The 23,111-nt window shown below is 54.3% G+C and overlaps 1 protein-coding gene across 1 annotated transcript; it reads left to right on the top strand.

Moving 5' to 3' along the window:
• The first annotated feature begins 547 nt into the window (after positions 1–547).
• pex16 (peroxisomal biogenesis factor 16) lies at positions 548–21,929 on the top strand. Its single transcript, XM_073049106.1, has 11 exons — positions 548–792; positions 1,225–1,260; positions 5,124–5,200; positions 7,464–7,597; positions 8,824–8,933; positions 9,120–9,212; positions 10,999–11,145; positions 11,424–11,496; positions 18,286–18,405; positions 19,148–19,212; positions 19,533–21,929. The coding sequence occupies exons 1-11, from the start codon at positions 669–671 to the stop codon at positions 19,589–19,591; spliced, it is 1,038 nt and encodes a 345-aa protein (XP_072905207.1). The 5' UTR covers positions 548–668; the 3' UTR covers positions 19,592–21,929.
• Positions 21,930–23,111: the final 1,182 nt, after the last annotated feature.

Raw genomic sequence — 23,111 nt, 5'->3', positions numbered from 1 at the left:
TTCAAAATTGTACATTAAAAAAGCATCACAAAAGAAGCAAAGTGCTGTACATTCAAAAGCACAGACAATGAATGCACTAAGAACTCGGGCTCACACTGCATTACTCTGGGTCACACCGCATTGTTCAGAGTTGCGTTGCATTATTCGGGATAATGATTATTTGGATCACGCTGCATTGTTCATGTGACACAAGCGGGGTCACAGAGTCTTACTCAGGGTAAAATCACATTATTCACGGTCAGAGTAGTTACATTTCTCCAGTCACATTGTCGTACTGGGATCGCGCTGCCTTGTTCGGGGTGAAATCACATTATTGATGAGTGACCATGCATTATTCAGGTGACTGCAGCATTTGGTACTCGGGGTCGGGTCTGTTACCCACATCATTCTGCACCACTCACAGGCCCGCGACGCTTACCATTCGGCCCATCTGATCTTGCTAACCCCTTTCATTCTCCGGCTGCGGACGCCGTTCTTGGCCACGCCTCCTTCTGGGTCACGTACCTTTCCTCTACGTTACGCGCCGGCGCATATGGCCGCTCCGGGCGCCTTCTGTGTCACGTGATATTGATTAGAAAAGGTGATTGGTTAGTATCTCCACACAACCCGCCCCTTCCCTGTCCACTGCCAATGGGTGACGTGGGTGGGGTGAGTGACCCGGAAACCCAATGGATGTGGCGGTGATGGCGCTGCGGCGGCTGCTGCAGCGGTACCGGGACTTCGTGCTCTGTAGCCCGGCGGGGGCGGCGCAGTTAGAGGGCGGCGTGCGGACCGCCTCCTACCTTATCGCCGGTGGGTCCCTCACTGCTCTCGCCATCCTCAAGTCCTAAGCTCCCTTCCCTCTCTCTGCCCCCTTGACCCCCGCCTTCCACCATTGCCCCCATTGACATCACCTCTTTCTGCCACTGCCCCCTCAACTCATCTACCCTGCACCCCACCCCATCTGACCACTCTCCAGTTCCATGGCCCCCTGCACCTCACTCCTAGTGTCCCTCCCACCATGGGGATTGACCCAGTGTTCGTCTGCTTCTCGCCTTTCGGTGCATAGTCATCATTACTAATACTGGGGTCTTGCCTCCGATTGTGTGAAGAATTAATGAGCCTTGAGGGTTTGTCCCGTTGGGTTACTGTTGTGTCACAACGTCACAGTCCGGCGCTCTCCTAACCAGGTGGGTGGGCTTTGCTGGGTGGTCATTAACAGTCGATGTTTCTTTTCTTTTACAGGGCGATTCACTGATTCGCACGAACTCTCAGAACTGGGTAGGTATGAGTGGCAGTGCTGGAGGCCGTGAGGGAGATTAACTCCCTTCGCCATAACGCCAACATTGTTTAATTGCATCGTCTTGAGTGTCTAAGATTTATCACCCCTCTGCGTGAAAGAGATCTTTAGTTCCTTGCTTGAACAACTCTGCTCCCACAGTAGTGTTGCACAGGTTAGCACACTGACTCCAGTACCTCACGGGGCTGGGATTGATTCCTTTGATACACGAGAGGTTGCAGACACTGGGATCTGGAGCAACACACCAACCCCTGGAGGAACTCAGCTGTGGAGGCAGAGGGATGGTTGATATTTTGGGTCAAGACCCTGCATCAGGGCTGAGGGAAGATAGCCAGAATAAAACGGTGAGAGGCTGGGAGGCAAGGTAGAGTTAGGTGGTGGAGGAGACAGTGATGAGTGTTACGGAGAGAGAGCGTGATAGGCGGAATCAGGTTTATTATCACTGATGTGTTGTGATGTTTATTTTATAGTAGCACTGCAGAGCAAGGCATAAAATTACCATGATAGTGCAAAAGGGGGAGTGGTTCACGGACCGCTCAGATCTAACAGGAGAGGAAAGTAAAGCATGAATCAAGCGAGGGAGGTGGGGGCAGATGGAACGGGGATGGGGAAATCTGTCAGCTGTTATGGGTGATGGGCAAACAGAATCTCACTGGGACAAGGAATGAAATGGGGGGGGTTGGAAAGAAGGGGATGTGTAAAAGGACTTAGTTGGATCAGGGAGAAAGGAACGGAGGGGATGCCGGTTACATGAGGTTGAAAGGTTCTGTGGTCAAGCTGTCTACCCAGATGGATGTGAGATGCTGTTTAAATTAGCTCAGATAGAGGCATGAGAAACAGCATCAATGTTGACGCACAAAAAGCAGAACTAGAAATAGAAGGTGTGGAATTACTGAATGAATTCTTCACAACAATGTTACTCTTACATGTTGGTTGCCTACAGTCTTTGTCCTAATAGTATAGTTTTTCCTAATTGTATAATTTTGCTACAATAAGATTAATCTTTGGGTTGTATTTGATAACATCTATATACTTTGATAATAAATTTACTTTGAGCTTTGAACTGTGGGGAAGGGAGGGAGGAAAATGCCAACAAGGGAATGTGACTGTGCTTGGAGAATCCCGAAATCGAAAGCAGGAATAGGCTGAAACATATAACTGCTGGTGCAGACACAGGCTGAAGGTGGGCGGGGGGGGGGGGGAATGCTGTAAAATGACCAGTTTCCGGGGGAGAACAATGAACATTCTTGTAGCTAAGATGCTAGGGGGTTATTGTCAGGGTAGATGTTGAGATGGGAGAATTTCATTTAAGACTGAAGTTGTAGGAATTCCTTGTTGCAACAAGGGGTTTAATCTCTGGAATTCAGTACCCTAGAGAATTGTGGAGATTGGATCAGGGGAAGTGAGGGCTGTGGAAAAACTGTCACAAAGTAGCAGTTGAAGTTGTGGGTAGACTTGAAGGGCCATGTGGCCTGCTACTTTATTGTTAGGCCTCGTGAGGCTTAGGTGATATTCTTGATTAAAGAAACAGTCCCACCCATGAGAAGCGATATGCCAGGCAGGTAATTAAATAAAGGCTACACGTTGAACAGACAGCATTTGGTCAGTGTTGTATTATTTCAGGATGCAATCAACGTCGTTGGCAAAGAGGAAACAGAATTCCTCAGGTGCATTCGGGAGATTGTTCTTATCACAAGCTAAAAGGAGGAATAATTCAGAGAACTGGAACTGGGCAGCTGGAAGGAGCATTAGCAGGAGGGGTTTTGGTGGCTCTGTTAGATGTGGTGTAGTTACAGAAGAGGACGAGACTAAAACAGAAGCAAAAGTTCCACCAAGAGGGTGCTGGAAATTCTCAACAAGTCAGGCAGCATCTGTGACAAGGGAACCCGTTAATGTCTGAGACCCTTCATCGGACTGGGAAGAAAATTGCAGAAAAGATGGTTGGATAACGAGAATATCTGTGATAGCGTGCAGCTAGGTCAGGGAGGTTACTGGGCAGTTGGAGGGTGATCATGCTGTTTTGTCTGTATTACTGATAGCAGGATGTCCACAACAGTGCCGACTAGATCCATTGTCATAGGTGGATGACTGTCAGAAGTCGGACAATTGGATATTGTGATGGGAAGGTGCAGGATTCCCAGCTGGGAGAATTCCTCTGGTTCCTCAAGCTTGTGTCTGACCTCATACAGGGCAAGGACTGGACGTACGGGTCAACGTTCACTGGCTTCCTTTTATGTGCTGCTTGCAACCCTAACAGATCTGTCAATCACGTATTCCCTTTCTTAACTCCTTGTTCGCTCTGCCCAAGGGATTACTGTTTCCCTAATTACCACTTCCATCAGGGCTGATGTTGAACTACAGCTCTCCTGAAATCGTGGGTCACGCTTGCTACTTTCCTGTCTGTGAGACTGATTCTAGATACAACAAAACCCTGGACCATGACAACCATTACTACCTGGACACCTGGTTGTGAGTGCATGGCTCCAGTCAACTTCATCAGTTTTCTCTCCTGTTAATTTCTTTTTGTATCTAATTAATGTTGACTTTCTGCTGATCCCTCTTGTGCTGTTCATATTTTCTGCCCTGATTTTTGTAATCTTAGCAGTCTCATATTAGAGCTAGGTTCTGTCTACCTGTGACCTTTTGACCTGTGACCTAGGTTCTGTCTACCTGTGACCTTTTGAAGGGATGGCCATTGAAAGAGTGACTGAGGATACCCAGATGATTGTGTAGCCTTGAGTTGCCTGTGTTTCTGACACTAACTAAACTTTGTCTTCTGGAGCATGATGTTACACTAAAAGATGAACTCTTGACCTCCCAGTCTACCTTGTCATGCCCTTTACCCCTTGTGTGTCTACCTGAACTGCAACACTCTATACAGGTGGCCCCCGCTTTTCGAACATTCAATCTACGAGAACTTGCTGTTATGAAAGACTTACCTGTTCTCGCTAACCAAAGAGGATTTTCACTTTTACGAAAAAAAGACGCTCGCTGTATACGTGTGTTTACCCTGAGAGAGACTACAATGACCGTGAAGCCTTGTGTGGGCAGTTGTGTGCGTATGTGTTTAAGTGCCGATTTTTTTTTCTCCAAATCGATTTTGGCTCGCTGCCTTCCCAAGTTTGATAAGTGAAACTACACCATACCTACAATATTTCTACTTTATATAGGGTGTAAATTTATCATATCATTCCTGCTTTTACTATACGTTAGTGTTATTTTAGGTTTTATGTGTTATTTGCTTTGATTTGGTAGGTTATCTTTTGGGTCTGGGAACGCTCAAAAACTTTTCCCATATAAATTAATGGTAAATGCTTCTTCACTTTACGACATCTCGGTTTACAAACGGGTTTATAGGAACGCTCTACCTTCGGATAGCGGGGGAAACCTGTATTGTATCCTGCATTCTGTTTTCTCTTTACTGTCTGGTGTATGGAATGGTCTGTTCGGATGGCATGTAATTAAATGTTTTTCACTGTCTCTGTGACAGTAGTAAGACCACTTATCAATGTGGAAATGTATAATGGAAAGTGTTGTGGGAGGACTGGAGGTTTTGGTGTGTGCCGTAACACATTAGTTTCAATACATCTCCACGTGCTGTGAAAATGTCAGAATGGTCTTCGATCTTTATCGCAGTGGATGAATATTCAAAGTACGTGGTCTATATTGAGAGCAAAAGGTTCTCCTGAAGCTCACTGCGAGTCCAGTGGTAAGAATAGTGATCTCACTCGGGCCTCCCTGGGGTAGAAGACAGGCTGTGGATGGTCACAGTTGTTGTGGTGATGGCTGTGAAAGTCTGCTGCTCTTCGGTCGCTCTCTATTGAAGCTGTTGTCTCTCTGACAGTGTACTCTGTGTCAAATCTGCTGGTGCTGTTGAACGATGGGATACTGAGGAAAGGAATCTCTCAGTCACTGCTGGTGGTAAGTAGTCCCCGGCTGTACTGTAAAGAGGGAGGGGTTACCCACGATGGGGTGATTTTAAAAGTGCCTCGATTCTACGATCCTTCAACACTCTCTTGTAACCCGAATGTTTCTTGGACTCTTTGACTGAATTGCAGGTTGCACCTGGTCCTGTTGAATAATGCTGTTACAGGAAGGTGGTCCGGGCAGCTATCTTAACCCCCCCCCCCCCGGTGCTGTTGGGTGGTGTATGTGAGCCTAACCTGCAGATGATGATCCTGTGTACCTCAGCCTGTGTTTATGGTTTCGGTATTGCTGGTCCTGGGGCTGCCACAGGCTTGTCTCCATACTTGAGGAAGGATATACCGGCTTTGGAGGCAGTGTAGAGCAGGTTCACCAGGTTGATTCCTGAGATGAAGGGGTTAACTTATGAGGAGAGATCGAGTTGCCTGGGACTATACTCTGGAATTCAGAAGAATGAGAGGGGATCTTATTGAAACATACAAAATTTTGAAAGGGATAGATAAGATAGAAGTAGGAAAGTTGCTTCCATTGGTGGTTGAGACAAGAACTAGAGGACTTTGCCTCAAGATTCGGGGGAGAAGATTTAGGATGGAGATGAGGAGCAACTTTTTCCCAGAGAGTGGTGAATCTGTGGAATTGTCTGCTCAGGGAAGCAGTTGAGGCTTCTTCACTAAATATATTTAAGAAGCAGTTAGATAGGTTGTTACACGTTAAGGGTTATGGGGTAAAGGCAGGTAGATGGAGCTGAGTTTACAGACAAATCAGCCATGATCTTATTGAATAGCAGGGCAGGCTCGATGGGCCGGATGGCCTACTCCTGCTCCTATTTCCTATGTTTAAGTGCTGCTGGTCAGCGTCTGGTAATACTGGTTCTAGTGCTGGTATTTAGCAACATCCAGTATTGATTGAAGCTTGGCACCTTGGTGCTGTTCTCTGCCAACCCACTGGCACTCGGGGGGCCAGGGCTGGTGCTGTGGCCATGGAGCTACCCAGCATAGGAACAGGCCCTTCAGCCTATCTGTTCTATGCTCACCAAGATTCCCACCTAAGCCAGTCCCATTTCCCGCATTTGCCCCATATCTCCCAGAAGCTTTCCTGTCCAAATGTTTTTATGTGCTGCTGGCACCCTCTGTGTGAAAACATTTCCTTTCATGTCCTTGGCCTGGTTAGAGCTGCAGAGCAGTACAACACAAATAGAGGCCCTCACATGCATCCAGACTATTTCCTGTCCCTCTGCCCCTCGATGTACCAATCCAAGTGCTGTGTAAGTGACAGAATTGCCCCTGCCTCAACCACTTCCTCTGGCAGCTTATCCCATGTATACACCACCTTCTTTCCCTTCAGTTCCATTAAAATCTTTTCCTTCCCACTCTCCTCTAGTTTCAGATTCCCAACCCTGGGGGAAATATTGTGACCAACCACTTCATCTTTGTGTCACATGATTTTATAACCCCTACAAGATCAGTCTCCTTCGCTCTAGGGAAAGCCTCCAGTCTCTCCTTACAACTCAAACCCTCCGGTGCTCGTAAGACTCAGTTTTGGGAGCTGTTTTTGGCCCCGTTTCTAGGAAAGGATGTACTGGCAAGGACAGGGTCCAGAAGAGGTTTATGAGATGTGACCCTGGAAATGAAAGGGTTAATGCATGGGGAGCGTTCGATGGCTAGTACTAGCTGCAGTTCAGAAGAATGGGGGAGGGGCGAGTATTGAAAAGCCCGGGTAGAGTGGATGTGGATAGGTTGTTTCCAATAGATGCAGAGTCTAGCACCTGAATAGACCAGAGCTGAAGAGGAATTTGTTTAGCCTGGAGTTTGTGAATCTGGAATCCATTGCCACAGATGGCCAAGTCTTTGGTGTTAAGTTGTTGATGAGTAAGGGTGTCAAAGGTTACGGGGAGAAAGCAAGAGAATGGGGGTGAGAGGAACAGTAAATCAGTTGTGATTTAATGGCCAACGTCCTAATTCAGATCCTACGTCTTATGGTTTTCTGGCCCAGTTGGCTGACTGGAATGATGTGGAACAGTTGTGTTTTGTGTTTGGCCTGCGTGGCTGTGGCTCGCAGGAGGAGACGGACTGTCGGTCTGTTGTTCTGGGAAAACCTGGTGCTGCGGTGGAACGATATTTCAGGGGCTTGGTCCGGCTGCCTTGTGCGCTGGCTGAGCTGCGGTGGGGGGGGGGGTGGTGGCTAGTATTGGAAGGGGCTATGCTGGTTTTATCTAGCAGCCTGGTGCCCAAGGCCCTAACCTGTGTGCCTCCTGTTGCAGCCTGTCCCCCAGCAGCGACTGATGACATGGCTGACTGTGCTGGAGCACGTGGAGGTCTTCACGGAGATGTGCTCGGCCAAGCTGTGGGGCGATGGTGTGCGCTGGCTTGTCATTGTCCTCATTCAGCTCTGCAAGTAAGTGACAGCAGACTCCCCTCCAACCCCACCACCCTTCTGCCCATCTGCCTTCCGAGCCTCTCCGTGCCGTCTCCCACTCCCGTCTGTTCCACACGGTGGGCTTATTCAGAAAGTCAGAAGGCATGGGATCCAGGGAAGTTTGGCCGGGTGGATTCAGAATTGGCTTGCCTGCAGGAAGCAGAGGGTTGTGGTGGAGGGAGTACATTCAGATTGGAGGGTTGTGACTAGTGGTGTCCCACAGGGATCGGTTCCGGGACCTCTACTTTTTGTGATTTTTATTAACGACCTGGATGTGAGGGTAGAAGGGTGGGTTGGCAAGTTTGCAGACGACACAAAGGTTGGTGGTGTGGATAGTGTAGAGGATTGTCGAAGATTGCAGAGAGACAGTGATAGGATGCTGAAGTGGGCTGAGAAGTGGCAGATGGAGTTCAACCTGGAGAAGTGTGAGGTGGTACACTTTGGAAGGACAAACTCCAAGGCAGAGTACAAAGTAAATGGCAGGATACTTGGGAGTGTGGAGGAGCAGAGGGATCTGGGGGTACGTGTCCACAGATCCCTGAAAGTTGCCTCACAGGTAGAGAGGGTAGTTAAGAAAGCTTATGGAGTGTTAGCTTTCATAAGTCGAGGGATAGAGTTTAAGAGTCGCGATGTAATGATGCAGCTCTATAAAACTCTGGTTAGGCCACACTTAGAGTACTGTGTCCAGTTCTGGATGTGGAAGCATTGGAAAGGGTACAGAGGAGATTTACCAGGATGCTGCCTGGTTTAGAGAGTATGGATTATGATCAGAGATTAAGGGAGCTAGGGCTTTTCTCTTTGGAGAGAAGGAGGATGAGAGGAGACATGATAGAGGTATACAAGATATTAAGAGGAATAGGCAGAGTGGACAGCCAGTGCCTCTTCCCCAGGGCACCACTGCTCAGTAGAAGAGAACATGGCTTTAAGGTAAGGGGAGTAAAATTCAAGGGGGATATTAGAGGAAGGTTTTTCACTCAGTGAGTGGTTGGTGCGTGGAATGCACTGCCTGAGTCAGTGGTGGAGGCAGACTCACTAGTGAAGTTTAAGAGACTACTAGACAGGTATATGGAGGAATTTAAGGTGGGGGCACAACATTGTGGGCCAAAGGGCCTGTACTGTGCTGTACTATTCTATGTTCTGTAATACCGGCTTACCCGGCTACTGCTGTTTGAACTGTCTCCCCCCCCCCCACCCTCTCGTCACAGGGCGCTGCTCCGAGTGCTGCTGCTGCTCTGGTACAAGGCCGGGATCCAGGCGTGTCCACCCATCACTCCGCTCAACAGGGAGACACACGTGTGCAGGGAGGGTCAAGATGGTGAGGCGCTCGGGTTGCCAGCGGAGGGCAGGGGCAGCAGGGAGGGAAACTGATGCGGGTGTGTGGGGTTGTGGGGAGCGCACCTCAGGGGCTAGGGTTGGGCGACATAGCGATGAAGGCCGATGGTCAGTTAGTATGTTGACATCCCCTCTCCCCCCACCCTGTAATTCTGTGCTCTGGTTCCAGGGAGTCCCCATGAAGAATCTGAAGGCTCCCAGGTCTCTTGTTCCACCTTCGTTGGGCATCGTTCTCGGAGAGTGGTCCGTACCCTCGACCACAGTAAGTGGACCCCCCCCACCTCTGCTCCTGTCCGTTGCCCCTTTCACCACCGTGACCTGTGAGTGGGATCACTCTCAGCCCAGCCCTGCCCTCCCTAGTGCACTGGCTGATGCGGCGTCAGGGTTGTTGTCGATGGGGCACAGAGGAAGCCAGTGTCTCGGCTGTCGGGGTAGTCACAGCCTCTGGGATCTGTTTGACCAAACCCCTCTCCACTTTCAAACCTTTACCCTTCAGAAGTGCTTTGGTGCAAGGTGGCTTTCCTTTAGTGTTATGTTGGGGGCTTCTCTCTACGCCTGGGTGCTGGCGGAATACGTCTTTGCCAGAGTGTTGTTCCCTCAGTGTTGCACTCTTCCCCTGTCCTCTGTGGTGCAGATGGAGGCCATTACAGTGCTGTTTAGACAAATTCCACATCCAACCCCCTCCCAGGATAAAAGGGCAATTTTCACCCAAAGCCCCTTCCACTCTCCAGTACGATGGAGAATTTCTGTGCTGTCTTCCAGACCTCTGACCCCCTCCTTACAAGACTCTGGGAATAGCTTCTTCCCCTCCGCCGTCAGATTTCTGAATGACCTAGGAACACGACATTGTTCAAAGCACAAAGTAAAATCTATTATCAGAGTGCATACGTGTCACCACATACAACCCTGAGATTCTATTTCCTGCAGGCATACAAGGCACATCTATAGAACAGTATCTAAACAGGATCAATGAACAACGAACCATGCAAATACAAATATAAATAAATAGCGTAAGCATGAAATAACAAGACAAAGAGTCCTTAAAGTGAGACCTTTGGTTGTGGGCACACCAGAAATAGAATGGGTGTAGTTAAGAGTCTGATGGTTGAGGGGTAGTAACTGTTCTTGAACCTGATGCGAGTCCTGAGGTGTCTGTACCTTCTGCTAGCAGCAGCGAGAGAAGAGCATGGCCTGGGTGGTGAGAGTTCTAGCTGCTTTTCTACAGCAACGTTTCCTGTAGATGTGCTCAATGGTTGGGAGGGTTTTACCCGTGATCCGAATCCACTACCTTTTGTAGGATTTTCCACTCGGGTAGTGAGCGCAGGCGGAGTCTGTGAAACCTCTCACTGGACAACTCCCTCCCATGTCAGGAGTCTAGTGTGTTCCCTCTGTCACCAGTATTCCCTACATAGAGGGATGAGCTCAGACCTACACACACTATCCCAGTATTACGTTCCCGGGAATCTAGTAAGATATCTCTGTCCTTGCAATAAAGTTTGCTGGTTGTGTTGCTGTTCCAGATTCACGTACAAGGACACCCAGGGCTTCCTGAGCACGGAACCTGTTAACCTCTCACCTTTAACAAAACTCCATTTCTACCAACGTGGATGGATTCACCTTTTCCACCAGTTCCATCCTTGCCCGTTCACCTAGCCCATCTATATCCCCCTTGAGCCTCTTCTGTGGCAGTTCACACTATCATCTAGTTTGGTTCATTGGGAAACTCGGATCTATTCCTTGTTGATATGGATTGTAAAGAGCTGGGGCCGTCACTGATCGCTGTGGCAGCGCGCAGATCTGCGTCCCAGACTCTGCCTGTAATTCCTGTCTGTAAGATGACCTATCTTCTAGCCAGTACTTTACCTGATTGTGGGGACCTGAGTTTGAAAAACAGCTTAACAAATTTTTAAATGCTGGGGCCTTCTTCTGTACTGCGGTACAGTCTCCCGCTCGAGAGCCTGTCACTTGGAAATGAAATGTGTTTGGAACTTGCCCACTCGCAGGCTGGACTTTGTTTGAAGGATAACCTGTGGCTTTTTCTGTGTTAGCTCCAGCACTGCATTTCCGTCGTTGGGGAGTGCCCCAGGAGGAGAAAGGCCAGAGTTCGGCTGGAGAATCCCAGAACCCCCCAACTACCCTGGGCAAGCAGGAGACGGTGGCGGAAGTGCTGCACATAGCGCGGCCCCTGGTGCACCGTATCCTAAAGTGTAACTGTGATCTTCCTCAGAGACAGCAGACGCTGTCGGCTTGACTGTCTGGAGGCTGCATCTGCCAGCTCACTCAGCAGGAGTGGGCCAGTACTCTGGGGGTGAGGAACTGGGTGGCACTGTTCAGTAAGGCCAAGCATGAGAATACAGGAGCAGGCTGTTCGGCCCCTCTAACTGTACTAGGAGCCAGTCAGCAGGAAGTAGCCTTCTCCACTGAATATCTGATTTTGGTCAAATCTGTTCAGTTCCTTAACTGCGTGTGCCAGTTGTGACTTTGAGTATTTGTGGCCGGAGATCATGGAAACCATGGCTAGTGTCAGGAATCCTCGATGTTTCCAGGTGAGTCAAAGATTGCAGTGTGCTCCCCAGGGTTATAATGGCACAGCCCCCTCCCTGGTCACGGGGACTGCAGTTGTACCAACACGTCTCCAGTTATGGGGACCAGTGTTCAAATGACACTGGTGCCGTCTTCGCTTAGGAGGACAAGAGTCGAGAATTTCTGCAAAAGATGCTCTTGTGGTTGTGGGGACTGGAAATATATGGGCAACGTCATGCTGCCCAATCACTGGGATGGCACGGTCACTCTCTGGTCACGGGGAGGGGTCGGTACAACATGGTCACTCCCTGGTCACGGGGATGGGTCAGTACAACACGGTCACTCTCTGGTCACGGGGAGGGGTGGGTACGACACGGTCACTCTCTGGTCACGGGGATGGGTCAGTACGACACGGTCACTCTCTGGTCACGGGGAGGGGTCAGTACAACACGGTCACTCCCTGGTCACGGGGATGGGTCAGTACGACACGGTCACTCTCTGGTCACGGGGAGGGGGTGGGTACGACACGGTCACTCCCTGGTCACGGGATCGGGGTGGGTACGACGCGGTCACCCCCTGGTCACTGGGAGGGGGTGGGTACGACACGGTCACTCCCTGGTCACGGGATCGGGGTGGGTACGACACGGTCACTCCCTGGTCACGGGGTCGGGGTGGGTACGACACGGTCACTCCCTGGTCACGGGATCGGGGTGGGTACGACACGGTCACTCTCTGGTCACGGGGAGGGGATCGGGGTGGGTACGACACGGTCACTCCCTGGTCACGGGGAGTGGGTGGGTACGACGCGGTCACCCCCTGGTCACGGGGAGGGGATCGGGGTGGGTACGATACGGTCACTCCCTGGTCACGAGGAGGGGATCGGTACGACACGGTCACTCCCTGGTCACGGGGATGGGTCAGTACGACACGGTCACTCCCTGGTCACGGGGAGGGGTCAGTACAACACGGTCACTCTCTGGTCACGGGGATGGGTCAGTACGACGCGGTCACTCCCTGGTCACGGGGAGGGGATCGGTACGACGCGGTCACTCCCTGGTCACGGGGAGGGGATCGGTACGACGCGGTCACTCCCTGGTCACGGGGAGGGGATCGGTACGACACGGTCACTCTCTGGTCACGGGGTCGGGGTGGGTACGACACGGTCACTCCCTGGTCACGGGGTCGGGGTGGGTACGACACGGTCACTCCCTGGTCACGGGGTCGGGGTGGGTACGACACGGTCACTCTCTGGTCACGGGGTCGGGGTGGGTACGACACGGTCACTCCCTGGTCACGGGGAGGGGATCGGGGTGGGTACGACACGGTCACTCCCTGGTCACGGGATCGGGGTGGGTACGACACGGTCACTCTCTGGTCACGGGGAGGGGATCGGTACGACACGGTCACTCCCTGGTCACGGGGAGGGGATCGGGGTGGGTACGACACGGTCACTCCCTGGTCACGGGGTCGGGGTGGGTACGACACGGTCACTCTCTGGTCACGGGGTCGGGGTGGGTACGACACGGTCACTCCCTGGTCACGGGGAGGGGATCGGGGTGGGTACGACACGGTCACTCCCTGGTCACGGGATCGGGGTGGGTACGACACGGTCACTCTCTGGTCACGGGGTCGGGGTGGGTACGACACGGTCACTCCCTGGTCACGGGGAGGGGATCGGGGTGGGTACGACGCGGTCACCCACTGGTCACGGGGAGGGGATCGGGGTGGGTACGACACGGTCACTCTCTGGTCACGGGGTCGGGGTGGGTACGACACGGTCACTCTCTGGTCACGGGATCGGGGTGGGTACGACACGGTCACTCCCTGGTCACGGGGAGGGTGTGGGTACGACACGGTCACCCCCTGGTCACTGGGAGGGGATCGGGGTTGGTACGACACGGTCACTCCCTGGTCACGGGGAGGGGATCGGGGTGGGTACGACGCGGTCACCCCCTGGTCACGGGGAGGGGATCGGGGTGGGTACGACACGGTCACCCCCTGGTCACGGGGAGGGGGTCGGGGTGGGTACGACACGGTCACTCCCTGGTCACGGGGAGGGGATCGGGGTGGGTACGACACGGTCACTCCCTGGTCACGGGGAGTGGGTGGGTACGACGCGGTCACCCCCTGGTCACGGGGAGGGGATCGGGGTGGGTACGACACGGTCACTCCCTGGTCACGAGGAGGGGATCGGTACGACACGGTCACTCCCTGGTCACGGGGATGGGTCAGTACGACACGGTCACTCCCTGGTCACGGGGAGGGGTCAGTACAACACGGTCACTCTCTGGTCACGGGGATGGGTCAGTACGACGCGGTCACTCCCTGGTCACGGGATCGGGGTGGGTACGACACGGTCACTCTCTGGTCACGGGGAGGGGATCGGGGTGGGTACGACACGGTCACTCCCTGGTCACGGGGAGTGGGTGGGTACGACGCGGTCACCCCCTGGTCACGGGGAGGGGATCGGGGTGGGTACGACACGGTCACTCCCTGGTCACGAGGAGGGGATCGGTACGACACGGTCACTCCCTGGTCACGGGGATGGGTCAGTACGACACGGTCACTCCCTGGTCACGGGGAGGGGTCAGTACAACACGGTCACTCTCTGGTCACGGGGATGGGTCAGTACGACGCGGTCACTCCCTGGTCACGGGGAGGGGATCGGTACGACGCGGTCACTCCCTGGTCACGGGGAGGGGATCGGTACGACGCGGTCACTCCCTGGTCACGGGGAGGGGATCGGTACGACACGGTCACTCTCTGGTCACGGGGTCGGGGTGGGTACGACACGGTCACTCCCTGGTCACGGGGTCGGGGTGGGTACGACACGGTCACTCCCTGGTCACGGGGTCGGGGTGGGTACGACACGGTCACTCTCTGGTCACGGGGTCGGGGTGGGTACGACACGGTCACTCCCTGGTCACGGGGAGGGGATCGGGGTGGGTACGACACGGTCACTCCCTGGTCACGGGATCGGGGTGGGTACGACACGGTCACTCTCTGGTCACGGGGAGGGGATCGGTACGACACGGTCACTCTCTGGTCACGGGGTCGGGGTGGGTACGACACGGTCACTCTCTGGTCACGGGGTCGGGGTGGGTACGACACGGTCACTCCCTGGTCACGGGGAGGGGATCGGGGTGGGTACGACACGGTCACTCCCTGGTCACGGGATCGGGGTGGGTACGACACGGTCACTCTCTGGTCACGGGGTCGGGGTGGGTACGACACGGTCACTCCCTGGTCACGGGGAGGGGATCGGGGTGGGTACGACGCGGTCACCCCCTGGTCACGGGGAGGGGATCGGGGTGGGTACGACACGGTCACTCTCTGGTCACGGGGTCGGGGTGGGTACGACACGGTCACTCTCTGGTCACGGGATCGGGGTGGGTACGACACGGTCACTCCCTGGTCACGGGGAGGGTGTGGGTACGACACGGTCACTCCCTGGTCACGGGGAGTGGGTGGGTACGACGCGGTCACCCCCTGGTCACGGGGAGGGGATCGGGGTGGGTACGACACGGTCACTCCCTGGTCACGAGGAGGGGATCGGTACGACACGGTCACTCCCTGGTCACGGGGATGGGTCAGTACGACACGGTCACTCCCTGGTCACGGGGAGGGGTCAGTACAACACGGTCACTCTCTGGTCACGGGGATGGGTCAGTACGACGCGGTCACTCCCTGGTCACGGGATCGGGGGTGGGTACGACACGGTCACTCTCTGGTCACGGGGAGGGGATCGGGGTGGGTACGACACGGTCACTCCCTGGTCACGGGGAGTGGGTGGGTACGACGCGGTCACCCCCTGGTCACGGGGAGGGGATCGGGGTGGGTACGACACGGTCACTCCCTGGTCACGAGGAGGGGATCGGTACGACACGGTCACTCCCTGGTCACGGGGATGGGTCAGTACGACACGGTCACTCCCTGGTCACGGGGAGGGGTCAGTACAACACGGTCACTCTCTGGTCACGGGGATGGGTCAGTACGACGCGGTCACTCCCTGGTCACGGGGAGGGGATCGGTACGACGCGGTCACTCCCTGGTCACGGGGAGGGGATCGGTACGACGCGGTCACTCCCTGGTCACGGGGAGGGGATCGGTACGACACGGTCACTCTCTGGTCACGGGGTCGGGGTGGGTACGACACGGTCACTCCCTGGTCACGGGGTCGGGGTGGGTACGACACGGTCACTCCCTGGTCACGGGGTCGGGGTGGGTACGACACGGTCACTCTCTGGTCACGGGGTCGGGGTGGGTACGACACGGTCACTCCCTGGTCACGGGGAGGGGATCGGGGTGGGTACGACACGGTCACTCCCTGGTCACGGGATCGGGGTGGGTACGACACGGTCACTCTCTGGTCACGGGGAGGGGATCGGTACGACACGGTCACTCTCTGGTCACGGGGTCGGGGTGGGTACGACACGGTCACTCTCTGGTCACGGGGTCGGGGTGGGTACGACACGGTCACTCCCTGGTCACGGGGAGGGGATCGGGGTGGGTACGACACGGTCACTCCCTGGTCACGGGATCGGGGTGGGTACGACACGGTCACTCTCTGGTCACGGGGTCGGGGTGGGTACGACACGGTCACTCCCTGGTCACGGGGAGGGGATCGGGGTGGGTACGACGCGGTCACCCCCTGGTCACGGGGAGGGGATCGGGGTGGGTACGACACGGTCACTCTCTGGTCACGGGGTCGGGGTGGGTACGACACGGTCACTCTCTGGTCACGGGATCGGGGTGGGTACGACACGGTCACTCCCTGGTCACGGGGAGGGTGTGGGTACGACACGGTCACCCCCTGGTCACTGGGAGGGGATCGGGGTTGGTACGACACGGTCACTCCCTGGTCACGGGGAGGGGATCGGGGTGGGTACGACGCGGTCACCCCCTGGTCACGGGGAGGGGATCGGGGTGGGTACGACACGGTCACCCCCTGGTCACGGGGAGGGGGTCGGGGTGGGTACGACACGGTCACTCCCTGGTCACGGGGAGGGGATCGGGGTGGGTACGACGCGGTCACCCCCTGGTCACGGGGAGGGGATCGGGGTGGGTACGACACGGTCACTCTCTGGTCACGGGGTCGGGGTGGGTACGACACGGTCACTCTCTGGTCACGGGATCGGGGTGGGTACGACACGGTCACTCCCTGGTCACGGGGAGGGTGTGGGTACGACACGGTCACCCCCTGGTCACTGGGAGGGGATCGGGGTTGGTACGACACGGTCACTCCCTGGTCACGGGGAGGGGATCGGGGTGGGTACGACGCGGTCACCCCCTGGTCACGGGGAGGGGATCGGGGTGGGTACGACATGGTCATTCCCTGGTCACGGGGTCGGGGTGGGTACGACGTGGTCACTCCCTGGTCACGGGGTCGGGGTGGGTACGACGCGGTCACCCCCTGGTCACTGGGAGGGGATCGGGGTGGGTACGACACGGTCACTCTCTGGTCACGGGGTCGGGGTGGGTACGACGCGGTCACTCCCTGGTCACGGGGTCGGGGTGGGTACGACGCGGTCACCCCCTGGTCACTGGGAGGGGTGGGTACGACACGGTCACCCCCTGGTCACGGGGTCGGGGTGGGTACGACGCGGTCACTCCCTGGTCACGGGGAGTGGGTGGGTACGACGCGGTCACCCCCTGGTCACGGGGAGGGGATCGGTACGACACGGTCACTCCCTGGTCACGGGATCGGGGTGGGTACGACGCGGTCACTCCCTGGTCACGGGGAGGGGATCGGGGTGGGTACGACGCGGTCACCCCCTGGTCACGGGGAGGGGATCGGGGTGGGTACGACACGGTCATTCCCTGGTCACGGGGTCGGGGTGGGTACGACACGGTCACTCCCTGGTCACGGGGTCGGGGTGGGTACGACACGGTCACTCCCTGGTCACGGGGTCGGGGTGGGTACGACACGGTCACCCCCTGGTCACGGGGTCGGGGGTGGGTACGACACGGTCACCCCCTGGTCACGGGGTCGGGGTGGGTACGACACGGTCACCCCCTGGTCACGGGATCGGGGTGGGTACGACACGGTCACCCCCTGGTCACGGGGTCGGGGTGGGTACGACACGGTCACTCCCTGGTCACGGGGTCGGGGTGGGTACGACACGGTCACTCCCTGGTCACGGGGTCGGGGTGGGTACGACACGGTCACTCCCTGGTCACGGGGAGGGGGTGGGTACGACACGGTCACTCCCTGGTCACGGGGTCGGGGTGGGTACGACACGGTCACCCTCTGGTCACGGGGTCGGGGTGGGTACGACACGGTCACCCTCTGGTCACGGGGAGGGGGTGGGTACGACACGGTCACTCCCTGGTCACGGGGTCGGGGTGGGTACGACACGGTCACCCTCTGGTCACGGGGTCGGGGTGGGTACGACACGGTCACCCTCTGGTCACGGGGAGGGGGTCGGTACGACACGGTCACCCTCTGGTCACGGGGAGGGGGTCGGTACGACACGGTCACCCTCTGGTCACGGGGTCGGGGTGGGTACGACACGGTCACTCCCTGGTCACGGGGTCGGGGTGGGTACGACACGGTCACTCCCTGGTCACGGGATCGGGGTGGGTACGACACGGTCACTCCCTGGTCACGGGGTCGGGGTGGGTACGACACGGTCACTCCCTGGTCACGGGATCGGGGTGGGTACGACACGGTCACTCCCTGGTCACCTGTTGGATGTGCACCATCACAGGGCTGAGCCTCAGAGTGACAACAGCAGCTACTTTGTTGAGAGGGTGGGATGGCATCCATCACTGCCTTCTGGCCTCTCACTCCTGCCCTACTTTTCCTTCAGCTTGTGTTTACTGAAGGACGCCAAGGTGGTGACAGCTGAGGAACAAGCCGAGCTTCGACGCCGCACCTTCATGCTGTTGTACTACCTGCTGCGGTCCCCGTTCTACGACCGGTATTCAGAGTGAGTCCGATTGGTACTTGTGATTGCTTCGCCACTGCAGGTTCGCTAGACCCCTGGCCAGGGGTTGCACTGTCAGGGCAACTGACCCACAGCGAGTTGGGAGGAGATTTGCCCCTGGCCAGGGGTTGCACTGTCAGGGCAACTGACCCACAGTGAGTTGGGAGGAGATTTGCCCCTGGCCAGGGGTTGCACTGTCAGGGCAACTGACTCAGAGGGAGTTGGGAGGAGATTTGCCCCTGGCCAGGGGTTGCACTGTCAGGGCAACTGACTCAGAGGGAGTTGGGAGGAGATTTGCCCCTGGCCAGGGGTTGCACTGTCAGGGCAACTGACTCAGAGGGAGTTGGGAGGAGATTTGCCCCTGGCCAGGGGTTGCACTGTCAGGTCAACTGACCCAGAGGGAGTTGGGAGGAGATTTGCCCCTGGCCATTGTGGGGCTGTGGGTTCCCATTGCCCTGGATTGTTTGAGATGGGATCGGTGATGTTCCCCCTCTCGAATCATTGTGTGCCCTGGGCCGGGAGCAGGCAGGGAAGGTGGACGGTGTGGTTTGATCTCCTGCTCTCGCTGGCTCATCATTTTCCTTCGTCCTGACGAAGGGTCTCGGCCCAAAACGTCGGCAGTGCTTCTCCCTGTAGATGCTGCCTGGCCTGCTGTGTTCCACCAGCATTTTGTGAGTGTTGTTTGAATTTCCAGCATCTGCAGATTTCCTCATGTTTGCTCATCGTTTTCCTTCCTGCTCTCCAGGGCCATGATCTTGTTCCTGTTGCGACTGCTTGCTGATCACATCCCCGGAGTGGGTTTGGTGGCTCGTAAGTACCGGAGTTTAATATGTCAGCTACCGTCTCCCTGTAGACGGAGGGACATATGACAGAAAGCGGGTGGGTGATCGCAGGAGGGATCCCAGCCCCTTTGAGCAGAAACCCTGGATGACTGGGGAGCTGATTGCATCCTGAGTGGACCTGGACTGGGTGGAGAATGGGGAGGGGGGTTGGTGAGGGTTGAGAGGGAAGGGGGATTGAGGGGGAGGGGATTATGAGGAGATGGGGGGGTTGCAAGCAGAGTACGGAGGGGGTTGTGAGAAGATCCATGATGAGGTTTGCTCCAACACTCTCCTGACTTTCTCTTCCAGGCCCACTGATGGATTATTTACCAGTCTGGCAGAAGGTTTACTTTTACAATTGGGGTTAAGTGACAATGAGTGATATTCGTAGACATTTTGTGCTTTAAGAAGCATTCTGTACCCACTTGTGGAGGATCCTCGGGAATGGTGTCTTGTCCTGACAGTCACTGTGAATCAGTGCTGGCTGTCCCGCAGTCTGACTGCAGCTCTGCTGGAAACCAGGTCAACGTCAGCAGAAGCTCTCAGCTGGACTGTAATTGTGTGGCAGAGATGAGAAAGCCCGGTGTCTTTAAGATGGAGCCTATAGTCCACCGGGAGTCCACTGGCAGTGTGACAACAGCTGTACCTACAAACAAGCCAGCTCCAACGATAAATTTACGAGGAAGACAAACTAGAGGCGGAAGGCAACACAGAACCTTGTAATTGTGCTGATAACCAGCTCACAGTCGCAGTATTACGGAATGGATACCATTTGGCCCATCAAGTCCATACTGACCCTGTGTAAGATTAGTCCCAAGAGTCCCATTGAATCTGCCTCCTGCACGGTCTGGACAGTGTGGTTCAGACTCTAACTACTGTCTGGGTAACACCCCAAAGTTTTTCTCAGTTTGTGTTTGGTTACTTCACTAAGTCTGACACCCAGAACCAGCCTGACTTCTCAAGTATCAGTATCATACCATGGTTTGCAGAATGTGCTTTTAACCACCTTCTCAACCAGCCCAGCAGTCAGCATCAACTAGCAGATCTGAGCCTGCTTCAGATCGTGTATGAAGATGCGTTAACCAGACTAGATCTCTACCTGAGCTGCATATTGAACCCTTTCTCATGCAGCACGTTTGCAGTTGTCTCCCCAGGTACTTCCTTCTGTGGCTCAAGCTCAACGCTACTGCAAATGACATTGGGGCAGTAACGGTAAAGAGCATCTGAAATGGAGAGCCTACTGCATCAGTATGAGGTCTGCGGCAGGGCAGGGGTTCCCATCCTGGAGTCCGTGGACCCCTTGCTCAGTGGTATTGGTCCATGGTTGGGATCCCCTGATCCTGCCTGCGGTTTGAGTTACCAGCTTACAGTCTGTGTATAAACAGATGAGGGTGCCAGCTGAATGACTCGTGGCTCAGCTCATCTGACCATTGGTGGGTACAACTCTGCTCCTGTTAAATTCTTAGCTGGTACCTTGCGTAATGGTCAGATTGAGAAGCAGCCACAAACAGAGAGAGACACCATGGGTTAGAACCATCACAGTCAGCTCGTGTGCTGGTCCCTCAGACGGTTAATGGGATCACTGAAGACTGATTGACTGATAGCATCTTCACCCAATGCCAGGGAGACAGGCTCACACCCCGACAGTTGTGGTGAGAGTGAGCTGGGCTCTGATAATCGGACAGGACCCTGTCACAACCCGACTCCGATTGTACGAAGGGGTGGGCTCACAGTAATTAGCAGTTGGTGAACAACATAACCTGACTCTTTAACACTGACCATAACTGCTCGAGGCAACTTCTCAGTCTGACTGGCACCAGTTCACAATACGACCAAGTGATTAGATTGGATTATAACTGTGGGGGCCAGTTCAAAGTGACTGAGCTGTATGACAGAGTTCAGTCTGATCATAACTCTAAATACCTCATGTCCAGCCCACCATTTGGACGTGATCTGGTGGGAGCACATCGTAACCAGCCTGTGGGAGCCTGGATCCTTCAGTCTGCTCAGTCAGAAAGATTGTCTGAAAGGACCAACTCTTAATCAGACTCTTAACTGTGTATCATGGGTGACTTCATAGTGGTTCTTACCCGACTGAGGGTTTGGTATACAAGCTGCATGTAGGTATGAGCTCAGAACTTTACAGGAGGAGGAGTTAGCCATCCCTCATGCTTGCTTCACCCTTTATCAGGGGCATAGGTAATCTTCTACCTCAGTGCTATCTTCCCACAATACCTCCAAATCCCTTGAAGCTAAGGACCATTTGACAGCTTTGGTGATGGATGCCTGTGGGCCAGAGAATTCTAAGAATTCGTTGCCCTCTGAATTACTCCAACATCTCGGTCCTGAAACGCTGGTCTCCTTACTCCGAGAAACAGCCCTCTGGTTTAAGATGTGGCTGGGCAGGCACCTTCCTGGCACCCTGGCCTGGAGCCCTGTAATGACCCTGCACATGTGAATAAGATCACATCTTGTTCTTATGAATCCTAGAGCCAGTCTACTCAGTCTCCCCTGATATGGCAAGCCTGATCTCTTTGGGAACAGTCTGGTAAATCTTCACTGCACACCTATGGCTAATAGATCCTTGGGTACAGAGACCACAACCATACACATTACTGTAGGTGTGGTCTCACCAAAGACCTGTATCATTGTAATAAGATGTATTTACTTAAGGACTCAAATATTCAATAAAGTCCAATGAACTCACATGCTTCCTCAGTTATTGCTACACATTATTGCACCATATTGACCTTAAATTCTGCACCCACTCACCCTGCTTGTCCGCGTTCCTTTGAAGCTTCTCCCCACCCTGCTCCTCCATCTGAATCAGGTTTATTATCACCAGCATGTGATGTGAAATTTGTTAACTTAGAAGCAGCAGATTAATGCAATACATAATAGAGAAAAAATTAAAAATAAGTAAATCAATTACAGTATATGTATATTGAATAGATACTAAAAATGTGCAAAGAAACAGAAATACTGTATTTTTTTTTTTAAAAAAAGGTGTAGTGTCCGTGGGTTCAAAGTCCATTTAGGAATTGGATGGCAGAGGGGAAGAAGTTGTTCCTGAATCGCTGAGTGTGTGCCTTCAGGCTTCTGTACCTCCTACCTGATGGTAACACTGAGAAAAGGGCACTCCTTGAAGATGCTCTGGGTACTTTGTAGGCTAGTAGCCAAGGTGAAGCTGACTAGATTTACAACCCTCTGCAGCTTCTTTTGGTCCTGTGCAGTAACCCCTCCAAACCAGACAGTGATGCTCCACAGTACATCTATAGAAGTTTTTGAGTGTATTTGTTGACATGTCAAATCTCTTCAAACTCCTAATGAAATATAGTCACTGTCTTGCCTTTATAACAACATCGATGTGTTGGGACCAGGTTAGATCCTCAGAGATCTTGACACCCAGGAACTTGAAGATTCTGGTGTATTAACCTCAGCTGATCTCCACAGTTACATCACTAATGAGGCTTGTGATTAGTTGGGACCCTATGGTCACACCCTGCCAACCTGAGGGAGACCCAGGTATACCCCCTTTTCAGTGTCCGTCTGTTAACCAAATCTCAGTCTGGTGTCCCAGTTCTCTGCAGGCCTGCCCCTCCTGTGGGGTGGCATTACAGAGAGCTTTGAGAGCACAAACACACTGCCCTGGACCAGGTCCTGCTCTGATGTTGCTGTTCTGAGGCAGGGCTGTGGAGTCAGACAATGTGCAGATCCCCAAAAGCTAATTTTTGGACAGAAACAGGAAAGGAAGTTAACAAACACTTTTAATAAAGGAGAGCCAAGTGTCAGAATGGTCGCACCCCTGGCTGAGTATCACAACCAGTCTCTGGGAGCAGCACAAGACGTAGTGACTTTTATACTATGTTGGTAAAGCAGAGAGTGGGG

The sequence above is a fragment of the Hemitrygon akajei genome, chromosome 6 (assembly GCF_048418815.1).
Source record: "Hemitrygon akajei chromosome 6, sHemAka1.3, whole genome shotgun sequence".
NCBI lineage: Eukaryota > Metazoa > Chordata > Chondrichthyes > Myliobatiformes > Dasyatidae > Hemitrygon > Hemitrygon akajei.
Note: the sequence above shows the minus strand (reverse complement) of the source record. Positions and strands in the feature narration are given on the sequence as shown.